This window comes from Gossypium hirsutum, chromosome A12 (genome assembly GCF_007990345.1).
Source record: "Gossypium hirsutum isolate 1008001.06 chromosome A12, Gossypium_hirsutum_v2.1, whole genome shotgun sequence".
Classification (NCBI taxonomy): domain Eukaryota; kingdom Viridiplantae; phylum Streptophyta; class Magnoliopsida; order Malvales; family Malvaceae; genus Gossypium; species Gossypium hirsutum.
Genome location: NC_053435.1, coordinates 10,972,264 through 10,985,906, shown reverse-complemented (window position 1 = coordinate 10,985,906; position 13,643 = coordinate 10,972,264). Strand labels below are relative to the sequence as shown.

The following is a 13,643-nucleotide window of genomic DNA, read 5'->3' as shown; positions in this document are numbered from 1 at the left end:
TACTTAAAGAGCAATTATTATAAAATTAATAAAAATGTCGATTTAAAAAAGTCCAACCCTTTAATGTTAAAGAGTTTTTTGTCCTAATTCATTGCCGGGACTAAATATTTTTATCCAAACAATCCTTAGATTTCGGCAAATTACAAGATTCTAAAACACGACTACATTTATCCGTTGGTATTTACTTTTCTAGCTCATATATATATATATACAGATCGTGATTACTTCAATATCTTAGCCAGGGATCTCAAACATCATGCTTCTTCAACCATAACCCATCTTTCAAAAGGATGTCTGACTCCAAAACATGCTTCATTCTGTCAAAGCTTAATTTCATTCTCATTATCTGACATGTCTTACGTATGTAGGTATGTATCTTTATCAAGCATGTTCTTTGCTATGAAGGTTTGCCTCGAAAGTTAACCATGTATATCGCAACTATGGTGACAATGGCACCAACCAGTTGCACGGGTGAGAAGGTCTCGCCAAAGTACAAAAACCTGTGGTTTGGAAACTTAACGTTAGCAGTGAACCAAATTACAAATATCATAAAATTTTGTTTTATGTAAGAAAATATGCAAGTAATCAGCTCCCATTTTTATCTAAAGAATTGGATTATGATGCATCTATGGGTGGTTACCTTTTCAGGTCAGAAATATTAACCCTTAACAGTAGAATCCGACATGACCATTTAGGAAGTGAACCATGTGCCCAGTGCAAGATCTTACCCAAAAATTGAAGCGAACATAGGCGTCAAGAAGGTGAGGGAGCTGAGCTTCGTCAAGCTACCTGAAATCCGGGGGTAAATTCAAATCAAATTTCATACAAGTTTAAATCCAAAAAACAAGGGACAACTTTCCCCCTACCAATCGAAAACACAAAGGCACAGACAATAGATAGAATACATGTTTGGGTTTGAGAGAAACCTCACCTTTTGTTGCACTGTAGAAGAATACACCATAGCTTATGGCACTTCCAAAGATTGATGTATAAAAGAGTGCCAACAAATCACTGGCAGAAAGCTCCTGAAAACTCCCACTAAAAACAGGATCATGGTTGAGAATAGAAATTCCAAGAAGTGGAAGACCACCGATTATCATATGCTGCAATAAGATTACATGTATGTTAGTCTTCGATTTCCACCTATCATAGAGGTTGTCCAGCAATCATCCACAAAAAATATTTCCTGGTCCAGTCATGCAATCAACAATCCAACATCAGCAATCAATTAAACTAGCAGCCAGCGGACTGAAAAGTTCTCCTCCATTTGACCCCACAAGTCACTTGTTCAAGAACCTAATGGTACCGGCAGCCAGATTTTGAGCAGATAACATCATGATTTGAATGTGTGGCATTGTCTGCCACATCATCATCCAATCAGCAACATTGTCAGTAACTTGGCATATTTGCCCTCTATTTGAGAGGCAGACTCTTCTTTTTCTAGGTTAGTTGAATAAACTTTAGCTGAAAAAAAGTGATATTTTGTAGTATCAACGAGAGGTGCTAATTAGACGGACTTGAGATACTTTAGGTTTCAGTCCACTTCAAGGTAGAATTTGCCTCAGGTTCAGACAATTGTTGGTCAGATCTTTTTCTGAATTTGTTCGTTTCAGGTCTTTGACTTTTTCCATTCAAATACAGATTTCAGTCTTTGGTCGGCTAGTTTTTGAGTACAGCATATTCTGCCACCACTGATATCAATGGGCGAAAATGCAGGATGGTAAACAGGAGAGGAAAATAAATATGAGGAGAGGCATACAAACAGATTAGTCATCCTCCTAGTGTAGGATGACTCGATCCTCAAGTACACAACCTTAAGGAAGAAGGATAAGGTTTTTGAAGGATATACTGATGTAGATGTGAATATGATAAAAGCCAGCATGACAAGCTGAGAGGTTGATGGAATCTTTTTGTACAAACAAAACTAGAGATCCTAGATAATAACTTGCTTATTTGGTTTCCTAGACGACTAATTATCTCCCAGGCCTCTCTCTCTTCCTCATCTTATGCCTAGTATGCTGCCAACCATCTAGTTGGGAAGAAAATAACAAATAAATAATACAAGTAAAAACCAACGGCATAGTGGGGGGGGGGGGAATAGATATTTTTCTGTGTCTTCGAGAAGCATTAGTAAGAATCAGAAATAAGCAACAAGCTTATTATAGAGAAAATTGGGAGGCCTACCCATCCGGTTGCCATGATAGGGTCAGAGTATTTGGAAACCCAGCGGACCATTACTGTTCCAACTGCCATGCTCTGAGCAGCAAGGAGCATCCACCACTCTCCACTTCCCCATAGTGAAAAATTACTATCATCTAAAGCAAGTGCAGGGACCTGCCAAAATACAGCTCATTTCATACTACAGCAAAATAAAAGCATATTATTATTTGCTTAACCCAAGTCTCAAACCACAAAATTATCCGTAGATCAAAACTAATTATAATGTACAGCAGTTAACAACAAATAAATCTTTCATAATACATCATATACATGAGAACTGCACTAAAATGCAACAATAGAGATAGTTGTTAAAAGAAATGAACTTGGATCTCACCCTTCTAAACAAATTGAACAAATCAGGGTTCACAAGGAATAATGAAAATGGCCGTTTGCTCTAAACAAAGTGTTAATTAGGGCAATAAGTAGACTTCCAAAAGTTCTAAAATGTCCTACAAAATTCTGCACATTTTATTTTGTAGGACGCGAAAATCTGAAGTCATTCTTTCCCGAAAGTTTCAGCATTCTAATCTCCACAACAAGTCAAAATAGTAGGCACTCATGTCAACCCCGAATAACACCCTTTGAGGGGTAATAATCAAGACTATTTGATATCATTCATTCACATAAACCCATTCTGAAAGGCTTAGACAAACAAGTAGCACAAGCCACTCATTGAAGTACTGATAACTCTATGAAATAGTCATTTTACTCTAATTTGATGTAATGAAGATAGCTAAGTCCTTCAACTCTACTACAGTTAATTCATTTTTAGTCAACTTTTTAGCTTTCAGTTAAGTAATCATTGCATGTTCTAAATCACATTTTAATTCGATGTCAATAAGGTTTTTGAAGGCAAATTCAATTAAAGAACTTTTAGAAAATGGCACACAAATCGGATGTGAAACGAATGACAAAAGTGTATTGGATCGAATACGCTGCAGTGCAGCACACCAAAGAGGGCATAGGCCCCCCACCTGTTGCCAAGCAGCTCCAACCTTCTGAGCCAATGGTACCTAGGTACCCATGTACGAGGCCTAGGGCTATGGATGCCTTTGTGGGCCAGACAAGAAATAAAAGGTGTCAAAGATGGAAAGGAGATGAGTAACTTTATTTTAGTAATATTCCTAATTAGAATAATTTATTTAGCAAATATTTTATTGCAATCAAAAGTCTTCAATTTCAGTTTCTTATTCTACACGAATAAGTCCCGACATAACCTTTATTTAAGGGGTGATTCTTAGTATTAAAATGCGACAGAATTTTATTCCCATTACATTAAAGTTTAAGGCTCTCTCCCAAACAAGTCTAAGGTTAGGAGCTATAAAACACAAATACAGACATGCAATACGAGTATGATATGATACGGACACAACGATATAACAATTTTTTAAAAAATGAGGGTACAAGTACAGTAAGACTTGGTACTAAAAAATGTTTTTTATTATATATTTTTATGTTAAAATACTTCATTTAAATTATTATTTTTACTTACATGAAATTAACTAATAATTTGGAACAAAGTGTAACCCAAAATACTATAATTTATATATTTATTTAAAGTATAACCCAAATATAACATGGTTCAAAGTATAACCCAATTACTTGTTAAAACAAATAAAATAACCCAATGGTCCAATTCCAATCAACTAAAAAATGCCCAAAAAAACACATGATGTAAAAAACCCCTCTTTTAGTGAAACGGGTCGTTTAATATAACCCCCAAGAAACCCTAGCTACACTTTCTTCTCTAACAAAACGACCTAATTCTTTCAGTCGCTACAACTTCTTCCCTTCAAATCTTCATCAACCGGCTGCCTATTCTCCAACCCGTGCCCATTTTCCAACACCAACGTCTTGCCCGTGTCAAGACCATGTCTCATCTCCCTCTCTCTCTCTCTCTCTCTCTCTCTCTCTCTCTCTCTCCATGTTCCCACGTGCCCCATGCATATCCGGGCGTATCCACAACGTGTTCATGTTGAACACCTGTATGACACTGATATGACGGCAGAATAGCAGTGTCGGTGCTTCATAGGTTAGGAACTCCCTTCGACAAGTTCCATAAATACATTATTAACCATAGGTTCTTCATGAGATAAGAATCACAATAAGGGTAAGGTTTCATCAATTGAAGCAGGTATTCTCATGAATCGTCCAGTGACTCAATTCATAACTCACGAACTTAACAATTTGGTATCAGAGTCAGATATTTTAGGCAATTCCAATGCCAAAGAAGAGTTAAGAGCTTCGTTACAAGAAGCCTGCAAAATTAATGAGCCTTGGAAGCTCTGTCTCCAAGAGGAGAGTAATGTGACTGATGCCTTTGTGGGTAAGACAAATAGACAAAGGCCGCAAAGAGAGGAAGAACACTAACTTTATTTTAGTGATATTCCCAATTAGAATAATTTATTTAGCAATATTTTATTGCAATTATAAGTGCTTAGTTTTAGTTTCCTATTCAACAAGAATACATCCCTATGCAATCTCTATTTAAGGGGACAATTCTTAATAATAACAGAAGATAGAATCACATTCCAATTATAGAGGTTTAAGGCTCTCTCACCCTACGAGTCTACGCTTAAGAGCTCCGTTGGTTTAGTTCCAAGGTTAGGAGCTCCTTTTGATGAGTTTCAGATGTATTATTAATCAAAGGTTCTTCACAAGATAGGAATCGCAACAACGGTAAGGCTTCATCAATCAAAGCAAGTATTCCCATAAATCGTCCAATGACTTGATCCAAAACTCGTGAACTTAAAACCAAGGCGTTTGTGCAATTTTATACAGAAAACTTTCATATTTTCGCCTAGTTTGGGAAGGACTCATTGACCAGACTTTGGATCTTTTCTTTAGGACTTTTTAGGACATATTTTAGGACCATAAATCTATATTTAAACAAAGAGAAGCTGTCAACAGTAATCTACAAGGTAAATCAGATGACAAGAACAAAACATTGAGATTCATCTGGGTATGCAAGAAAATCATTTGATAAAGAATGTGATATGGACGCTTTTATTGCAATAGGAATTTTAGTCTTATTTATTTATTATGTCAGGTTTTATTAAGAGTTTTAGTTTTATTTAATTTCTCTATTATATTAGGTTTTTATTTACTTCATACACTCTAACTTAGGAATTCTATTAAGACTCTTTCATTTGTTATTAATAGTCTATAAAAGGCTGTCAATATGAAATAAATAGGCAAGCAATTATTCTATAAAAAAGAAACGTTATTTTGAGAGGGGTTCAGTCAAGGAGGAATCTATCTTTTGAGTAACCATAGGTCGAAGCAAGAATTCTTTCTTGTCTAGACCTGTGACTAGATCCTACGCCAAGACACATAACAACTTGGAATCCGAGCCAGCTGTCATGGGTGACAAAAAGATTTTGACAACCAAGCTGGAGGCTTTCATGGAATAGATGGCTACAAGGCAACAAGCATTAGAGGAGCAGGTGGTGATATTATCTCTTTCAGTCCAAAAGATAAGGAAAGAAGATTCAGAGAAGAATAATGAATAACAAGGCAACAGCAGAGGCAGGAAAAGGAATTTAGACCTGCAACAAGGTGGGTGCATGGTGCCACAATATTCTAAAATGGAATTTCCCACTTATGATGGTGTTGGAGATCTTTAGGGTGGTTGAAAAGATGCAAAATTTGTTTTGGCAATCAACGAACTAATGAAGAAGACAAAGTAAGCTTAGCATCATTCCATCTTTTAGGAGAGACACAATTGTGGTTTGATCAAATGAAAGAAGAAAAGGCAAATCTTGATTGGGGGCGCTTCAAAGAGTGTTGTCATGTAAGATTTGAGCCACCTATGAGTAATAACCCATTGGGAGAACTTGTCAACTTGAAACAAACTGGGACTGTAGAGGAATATCAAAGCCAATTTCAATCACTACTGACTAGGACTACTGATCTTAAACTTCGACAACAAGTAAAACCTCTTTACTGCCGAGTTGATAGAGGAACTTAGAATTGATATTGAGATGCAACAACCGGAAAACCTTGGAGTTGCAATGAATATGGCTCGAACATTGGAACGTAAACAAAATGTCACATCCTGAATTGGCCAACTTCCCAAAACACTGGCAGCATTTCAATCGTTCCAATAACTAAGAGCATTGCAAAGGGAGGGGGACAAACAACAAAACCAACAGGGAACAACGGCAAAATAGGTTCTTCTGGACCATTTATTAAGAGATTGACACAGACAGAAATGACATAAAGAAGGGCTAAAGGGCTGTGTTATAATTGTGACGAGTCTTATTTCATGAGACACAAATGTAAAAGGTTATTTTGGATAGAAGTACCAGATGTTGAAGGCAAGCAAGATGATGATGAGATAGATGATTTTGGATAAGTTCTGAAGTTTATTCTGAATTTGAGCTTGAGAACAAGCTCAACTCCGAGAAGGGGAGTAATGATATGGACGCTTTTATTGCAGTAGGAATTTTAGTTTTATTTATTTATTATATCGGGTTTTATTAAGAGTTTTAGTTTTACTTAATTTCTCTATTATATTAGGTTTTTATTTCCTTCATAAACTCCAAGTTAGGAATTCTATTAAGACTCCTTCCTTTGTTATTAATAGTCTATAAAAGGCTGCCAATATGAAATAAACAGAGAAGTAATTATTCTATAAAAAAAGAAATGTTATTTTGAGAGGGGGTTCAGTCAAGGACGAATCTGCCTTTTGAGTAACCATAGGTCGAAGCAAGAATTCTTTCTTTTCTAAACCTGTGACTAGATCCTACGCCAAGGCGCATAACAGAATGTTGGTGACATTTTGACATCGTAGATCTACAATGAAGTATGAACCATTTCAACAGAACTTTGTGTTTTTTGAGCCATTTTAACAGAATTTGATTACCCACCAAGCGCTTTGGATATGTTTAGTTATATTTTATAATGTTTTTTAATATGTAAAACTGTGACTATTTCAATCTTTAAATGGGACTCATGTTTTCATCTCCATCAATCTCATAACATAAGGTATACAATTTTTATATTTTCTTCGGTACTTGGTTTGATTTTTTTTTTTTGTGTTGAACCTCCATGTTCTAAGATAAAAAGGGTTAATATACTATTTGGTACCTAAGTAAGACTTTAGCGTTCAGTTTGGTAGTTAAGTTTGGCTTCAATGTGTAATTTAGTATTTGAGTTTGTTTTCAATATTCAATTTAGTATTTTTGTCCCAACTACTTACCTATGTTTTTTACAAGACCACACATGTCAAATATTCATTGAGCCACAGGATGCCATTAGGTCTGGGTACCAAATTCAACTTTGAAGCCAAACTCAAGTAACAAATGGTATATTAACCAAAAAAGACTACAAATTGTTTTGATAGTACTTTCTTTTATTTTTAAGCGAAAAATATGATGCAGTTGACAGATGAGATGTGGATAAAACTGAATGTTAGAAAACAACATAAGTGCAATCAAGAAAGAATGGCAATAATTTAATCAAACCATAGGAAATAGTTTTTATTTTGAAAAACCAACCATCTCAAATTGCCATAGCAAAATTGCTAATACCTAATATTTTATGACAATTGGCGATCAAAATCCTTAGCATGCCAAGCATATGTAACAGGTTAACAAATTGGAATCAAGCACACCACACCAAGAGCAAGCCAAAATAATCGAATTCCCTTCAAGTGCTATTTTGTCTCTAACATACTTTGGTTTTTCTTTTCAAAGATAACATACTTTGGTTGATTTAAGTTAACAGGTTCAGTACACATCGAGAAATATATTTCTAACAAGAATATTAATAAATATCAGAAAAAGCATAGCTTGGCGAGTGATAATAAATATGGGGTTTATGGTTTACCTCCAGAAGAAGAAGGCCAACGACACCAAGAACTAGCCCAGCAGCTCCAACTAAACCAATGGACTCATTGAATAAAAAGGAAGCAAGAACAGCCACTGTCAATGGCTGAGAGTCAATTATCACCTGCATCAATCAAACATATTATCACCGTTACTAACAAATTAGAATCAATGGAAAGAAAAGAAATGAAAAAGAACATACACTGCCCAAACCTGCAGATGTTCTCTGTAACCCTTGAGCAAGAAAACCCTGAAGATTCCCTCAACAAGTATTAACATACAGAATGGTACAATGGTTTCCCTGCTTTGGAAGAAAATAATAAATTAAGGGAATGAAAAAAACAAAGACCTGGAAACAGGCGGCGTCGACAAGAGCGAAGAGCGCAATGGAAAGCCAAGCAGTGAGTCCAGAGGGCAAAGGCTTGCCCTTGGAGTTGGCAAACGCCACCAATAACAACCCCGCCGGAATCAAACGAAAGGAAGCCACAAAGAAAGGACCTGCCTTGGGCAAAACCTCCTTCATTGCCACCATTGCCGTGCCCCAGAAGAAGAATGGAGAAACGAGCACCGCCCACTCCAACAAAATGTTGCTTGCCGCCTTTTCAACATCTTCTATTTCCAAATCTTGTTTCTCGTTTTGAGAGACGAGGCACTCCACGTCCAGGCCCGTCCCTACGCAGTCCACAACTTCGGGATCTTCGGCTTTGCAATTTGTTCTGAAGCGAGTGGACTTGGCGAAGAGGAGAGGGGACAGTTTCACAGAACAGTGGTGAGAGGCTGATGAGAACAACAGTGAAGAAGAAGAAGAAGAAGAAGAAGAAGAGAAACGACTATTGCTATTACCGTAAAAGGAGAAAATTGGAGGGGATGAAGGAAAGGAGAAGCAGGTGCAGCCCCTCATATTTTTTCTCGGTGCTTGCTTGCTTGCTGATAAGAGCTATACCTTCACGCTTTAATATGCTGCTGACACGTCACGGTCACACTCGCTGCCAATATCTTAACTATCATCAAGAAGTTATCAAATAAAAATAGCGTAAACTACTAAAATTATCACTTTTATTTACTTCAGTTTATATTTTAATTATTTATGTTTAAAATGTTACGATTTAGTTACTGCATTATCGTGTTGTAACATTTTAGTCACTGATCCATTAATTGTCATTAACGGTATAGCGGTAAGCTGACGTGATACGTTAAATCATCATTTTAAATAAAAATTTAAGTTAATTTATGCAATCGGTCCCTATATTTTTTTCATTTTGAGTAATTTAATTTTTTTCTTTTATGTTCTTTTAACTTTCTTTTTTTTTCTTTATTTTCCATTCTCTTCTACTTCTCCTTCTGTTTCCCTCCCTTCTTCATTTCTTTTAACGTAGTTTTTCTATGTTTTTCATTTGTTAAAACTAGTCCTTATATTTTTATTTTTTGTGAATAATTTAATTTTTTCGAGTGAGGCAAGCTTGTGACCTAATTTTAACAAATGAAAATATAGAAAAACAAAGTTAAAAGAAAGTAAAACATAATGGAAAATAAAGAAAAAAAAGTTAAAAGAACATAAAAGAAAAAAAATTTGCTCAAAATGAAAAAAAAAAGGAACCAATTGTATAATTTAACCTAAAATTTTCGTTTGAAATGATAATTTAACGTGCCACGTCAGTCTACCATTACACAGTTAACAATAATTAATGACTTTGTGACTAAAATGTTACAACACGTTAATATTAGTGACTAAAACGTAACATTTCAAATATAAGTGACTAAAATGTTATAACACGATAACGTTAACACGATAATGTTAGTGACTAAAACGTAACACTTCAAATATAAGTGACTAAAATGTTATAACACGATAACGTTAGTGACTAAAACTTAACATTTCAAATATAAGTAACTAAAATGTAACCTAAGGTTCAAAAATGACTATTTTTATAGTTTACCCTAAAAATATTATGCAAAAATTTAAAGTTGTGGTTAAAATTGTCTCAAACACTGAATTCATATATCATATGAATTCAAATTGCCTAATTTTATTCTGTTACTATATTGTATAAATTTTGAAGTACATTACTACACCAATATTCACTCAATTATGGATAAATTTTGGTCATGATCAATTAAAATAGTTTACAATTCACTCGTTAGCGTTTTCAAAATTGTTCTTTTCTCTCACCTGCCCTTTAAATGGCTAATAAAATCTTGATGTGTCATATCTTTAATTGATCTAATAATAATTTTAGCATAAAAAATCACATCTTTAGTTAATTATTGACACATTGATGGCCTAATTTGTTGACATGTGCAAAACTAATTTTATTTTAAATTATCTTGATGAGTTAACAAAATTCTTTTTGTACAAAATAGTTTTCCTTTCATTAAAACATTTTTATAACATATATTTATCATAAATAAAATAATAATAATTTGAATAAATTAAACATTTTTTAACAAATCATTCACCAATTAACAGACAAATTTTACTTTTCAATTATTAAAAAATGAAAATAAGAAAATTAGCTACTTACTAGGGATATGGCTGATTACTAGGGTTTATTTTTATTTACTTTGCTTAGAAAGTAGATCCTCTCATGTGTGTGTGTGTGTATATATATATATCATTTGATGATGTATGAGATATAGAATTTCATTCTCTCTTTCTCCTTGTGCCTTGTTATTTATCTTTTAGTAGTTCATACATGGTATTAGAGCCTCTTAGCTCGATTAATGGATTCTTGTTTTGTTGTTTTAAATGCAAACAATTTGGAATTTTTGTGGGTCACTTGTTCAAAGTGATTTTTGGGTTCACTGTTGACATAGAGAGGTGCATCGCCATCTCCACGGTTGATATGCAAGTTTCGGCCATTAGAGATATTGCATGTAGAGCTTACGCGCCACCAAAAGGGAACCAACCAACTTTCATGCACCGACATGTGTAAGCATGTGATGTATTTTCTTTCCGTTGAGTTCCGTCACATGTGTCATCTTTTTGTTCTAAACATTTCTTAGTGGTTGAGTGTTCGATCGATGGAAGGTTTGCATGTCATTTGTTGATTTTTAAAGTTTTTGCACTGTTTCGATACAATTTATTTTTTGTTGTTGTTTCAAGGTTATTTTTGCTAGTCTTTGGCTTGGTTTTGATTGTTCAATTTGGTTTAAGAAATACGATGGCAGAGACAAAAGTTATGATAAGTGAGATGTAACGACCCAAAATCCGTGGGCACTGGAAAAGTGTGTTATCGGACCTTCGTCTTAGTGAAATAAGTTCGAAAATAATTATTAAAAATATTTATGAGCCTAGTGGTGTGTCTAATTAGGTTTTAATTAAGTAAATTTAGCTTAATTTAGAGTAATTAGCAAAAAGGATTAAATTGAATAAAGAGTAAAAGTCTAATTATAGATTAAAAGAAAGTAAAAAGGGCTAAAATGGGAATTAAGCCATTTAACATAAGTTGAGACGGCAAACATGTTAAAATCTAAGATATTTTTAGATTTTAATTATGTAAATATATATAATTTAATTATTAATTACTTTTTTATTTAAGTATATAGATATTTATTATTTATTATTTTATTAAATTATAATTTATATTATTAAATTATGATTATTATTATTAAAAATAAATTAAAATAAAGACAAATGTATGGTGATTAAATTATATAAGTGTAATTCATATATTTATACATTTGTAATATATTTATTTAATTACTGATGGCTGTCGATTCCACCAATATAAACCTACACCTAGTTTGCAAATTAAAGCAGTATAGGGAGTAGGGTCGATCCCACAGAGACTGGAATTACTGAAAATTGTTTGTTTCTTGACCAGATTAGTGTTTGGGCAGTTGTCGTGCCCGCAACGTTTAGGGGGGAAATAAAATATGAAACCTGAAATAAACACAAGAAAACGTAAAAAATAAAAAGTAAAAGATGAAATAAAAATAAATAACGAAATAATTTAAAGGGAAATCAATAAAACTTAGCTCAGCCTTAAGCACGGGTTTTCTCGTCTTTGACCCGTTCCTCGAAATTAGATGAACTCCTCTTTTCCGATAAGCTAGTTATAGCTACCAAGGACGCCTCGGACACCAACTCTTCCTTGTGTAAATTAGTTATGGAACGTCCTATAGCTAACCCTTACCGATCGAACAACCTACGAAACGTTCGTGATTTAGAACTCCGGCAGCTTTGAGTTCTAGAAGAGCCTAGCTCGAACCAATGCCCTCAAACGTTGAGACATTTAAATCCGGTTACTACTTCCCTTGACAGAACCAAACAACAATCCCCACTTGGCACGCCAATGTGTTCACGGAAAACCAATTAGACAATCGATCCTTTCGGAATTCCAACTGTACGTCTAGCCACACTAACTCAAACGACGTCTTTTTTGACTTAGTATTGACTTGACTTTGTGAGTTGACGAAGTCATACTCTTAATCCGGAGAAATAATAAATATCGAAAGTTGGGAGTTAAACAGCTCAGGTTCGTAACTCACGGGTATTTTGACGGGGTTAACACCGGCTTAAAGCTGAAAGGGGTTTAGTGTGGCATGAATTTAATCATGCTTGAAGGTTATGGAAATGATAGAAATTATATGAAAAAGGTAGTGGAAATGGATAGGAAAAATTGCAAAGAGAATTAGACAAATTTTGTAAAAAGAAGACAAAATAATCTAATGCTCAATTGAATTAAGAAAAAGAAAACAAAGTGGATAATGGAATTCCAAAATGAAATAGGAATGTAAAGACAATTGATTAATGGATGATTTCCTAAGAACTAAAACCCCCTATTTATATAGATAGGGTTTACTAAAAATAGCTTAAGAAAATTAATATAAAATCTAAAATAATAATAATTAAAAATAAATAAAATTAAAATAAACTTAAAATAGAATTTCCTATTTTTGGCTTTTTACAAAGTCAAATTTATGACTAGTCCTTGGCTTGCTCCATCTTTTAGCTTTGGCCCATTCCAATAATTTTCTTCTAATTTGGCCCCTTTTCAGCTTGCTTTTGATCAATTGCATCCCTGACAAGAATTAAATCATAAAAACACTTAATTAGCAGGATTCAGTTCATCAATAAACCAAATTAAGCACAAAAAATATGCAATTTGACATGTTTATCAAATCCCCCCTACTTAGCTCATGCTTGCCCTCAAGCATGTTGTTCTTTCAAACATTAGAATCAATTCCACAATTTATTAAAAATCGAGCCCCTTTTCCATATCCTCAATCAATCCAAACAACATAGGCACAAAGAAATAAATGTTCAAAATATACATTTTAATTAACAAGTGTCCTAAAATTGAAATATGTCAACTAAACAATTTCGCTAAATTGAGATTGAATCTCATAATTTGCACGGCATTATTAATTAACTATGCATCAAAAAATTAATAGACAAGATCAAACCTTTTTACGCGAACTAGGATGACAACCCAAGCACCCTATCCCGGTTACTCAGTTCAAACAGTCTTTATTTATTATGAATTTTTTCCTCTTTTTTTTTTAATTTTATGGGGTGTTCAGCTAGCGGAATGTTTGTAAGTTATCGACTTGTCACTCGAACCTTTTTACGCGAGACAAGATGACAAC

The 13,643-nt window shown here is 34.1% G+C and overlaps 1 protein-coding gene across 3 annotated transcripts; it reads right to left on the bottom strand.

The window, feature by feature from the left end:
• LOC121210866 (WAT1-related protein At3g02690, chloroplastic) lies at positions 1-9,002 on the bottom strand. Of its 3 annotated transcripts, XM_041082704.1 has the most exons (8): positions 8,895-9,002; positions 8,401-8,781; positions 8,254-8,301; positions 8,053-8,175; positions 2,185-2,334; positions 932-1,103; positions 729-789; positions 1-500 (listed from the first exon to the last, which is right to left on the bottom strand). In XM_041082704.1, exons 2-8 carry the CDS (start codon positions 8,581-8,583, stop codon positions 398-400), a joined length of 840 nt encoding a protein of 279 aa, XP_040938638.1. In that variant the 5' UTR covers positions 8,584-8,781; positions 8,895-9,002; the 3' UTR covers positions 1-397. The 3 variants fall into 3 exon arrangements, with proteins under 3 accessions (XP_040938638.1, XP_040938636.1, XP_040938637.1); XM_041082702.1 differs by having other exon boundaries at positions 8,401-8,989; XM_041082703.1 differs by lacking the exon at positions 8,254-8,301 and having other exon boundaries at positions 8,401-8,990.
• Between the last annotated feature and the right edge of the window lie 4,641 nt (positions 9,003-13,643).

Excerpts from the sequence above, each read along its gene's own strand:
- LOC121210866 (XM_041082702.1), bottom strand. The coding sequence starts at position 8,952 with ATGAGGGGCTGCACCTGCTTCTCCTTTCCTTCATCCCCTCCAATTTTC. Across the intron at positions 8,302-8,400 it reads TCGACGCCGCCTGTTTCCAG|GGTTTTCTTGCTCAAGGGTT; the intron begins GTCTTTGTTTTT and ends GGGAATCTTCAG. Across the intron at positions 8,176-8,253 it reads CATCTGCAGGTTTGGGCAGT|GTGATAATTGACTCTCAGCC; the intron begins GTATGTTCTTTT and ends TGATTGATGCAG.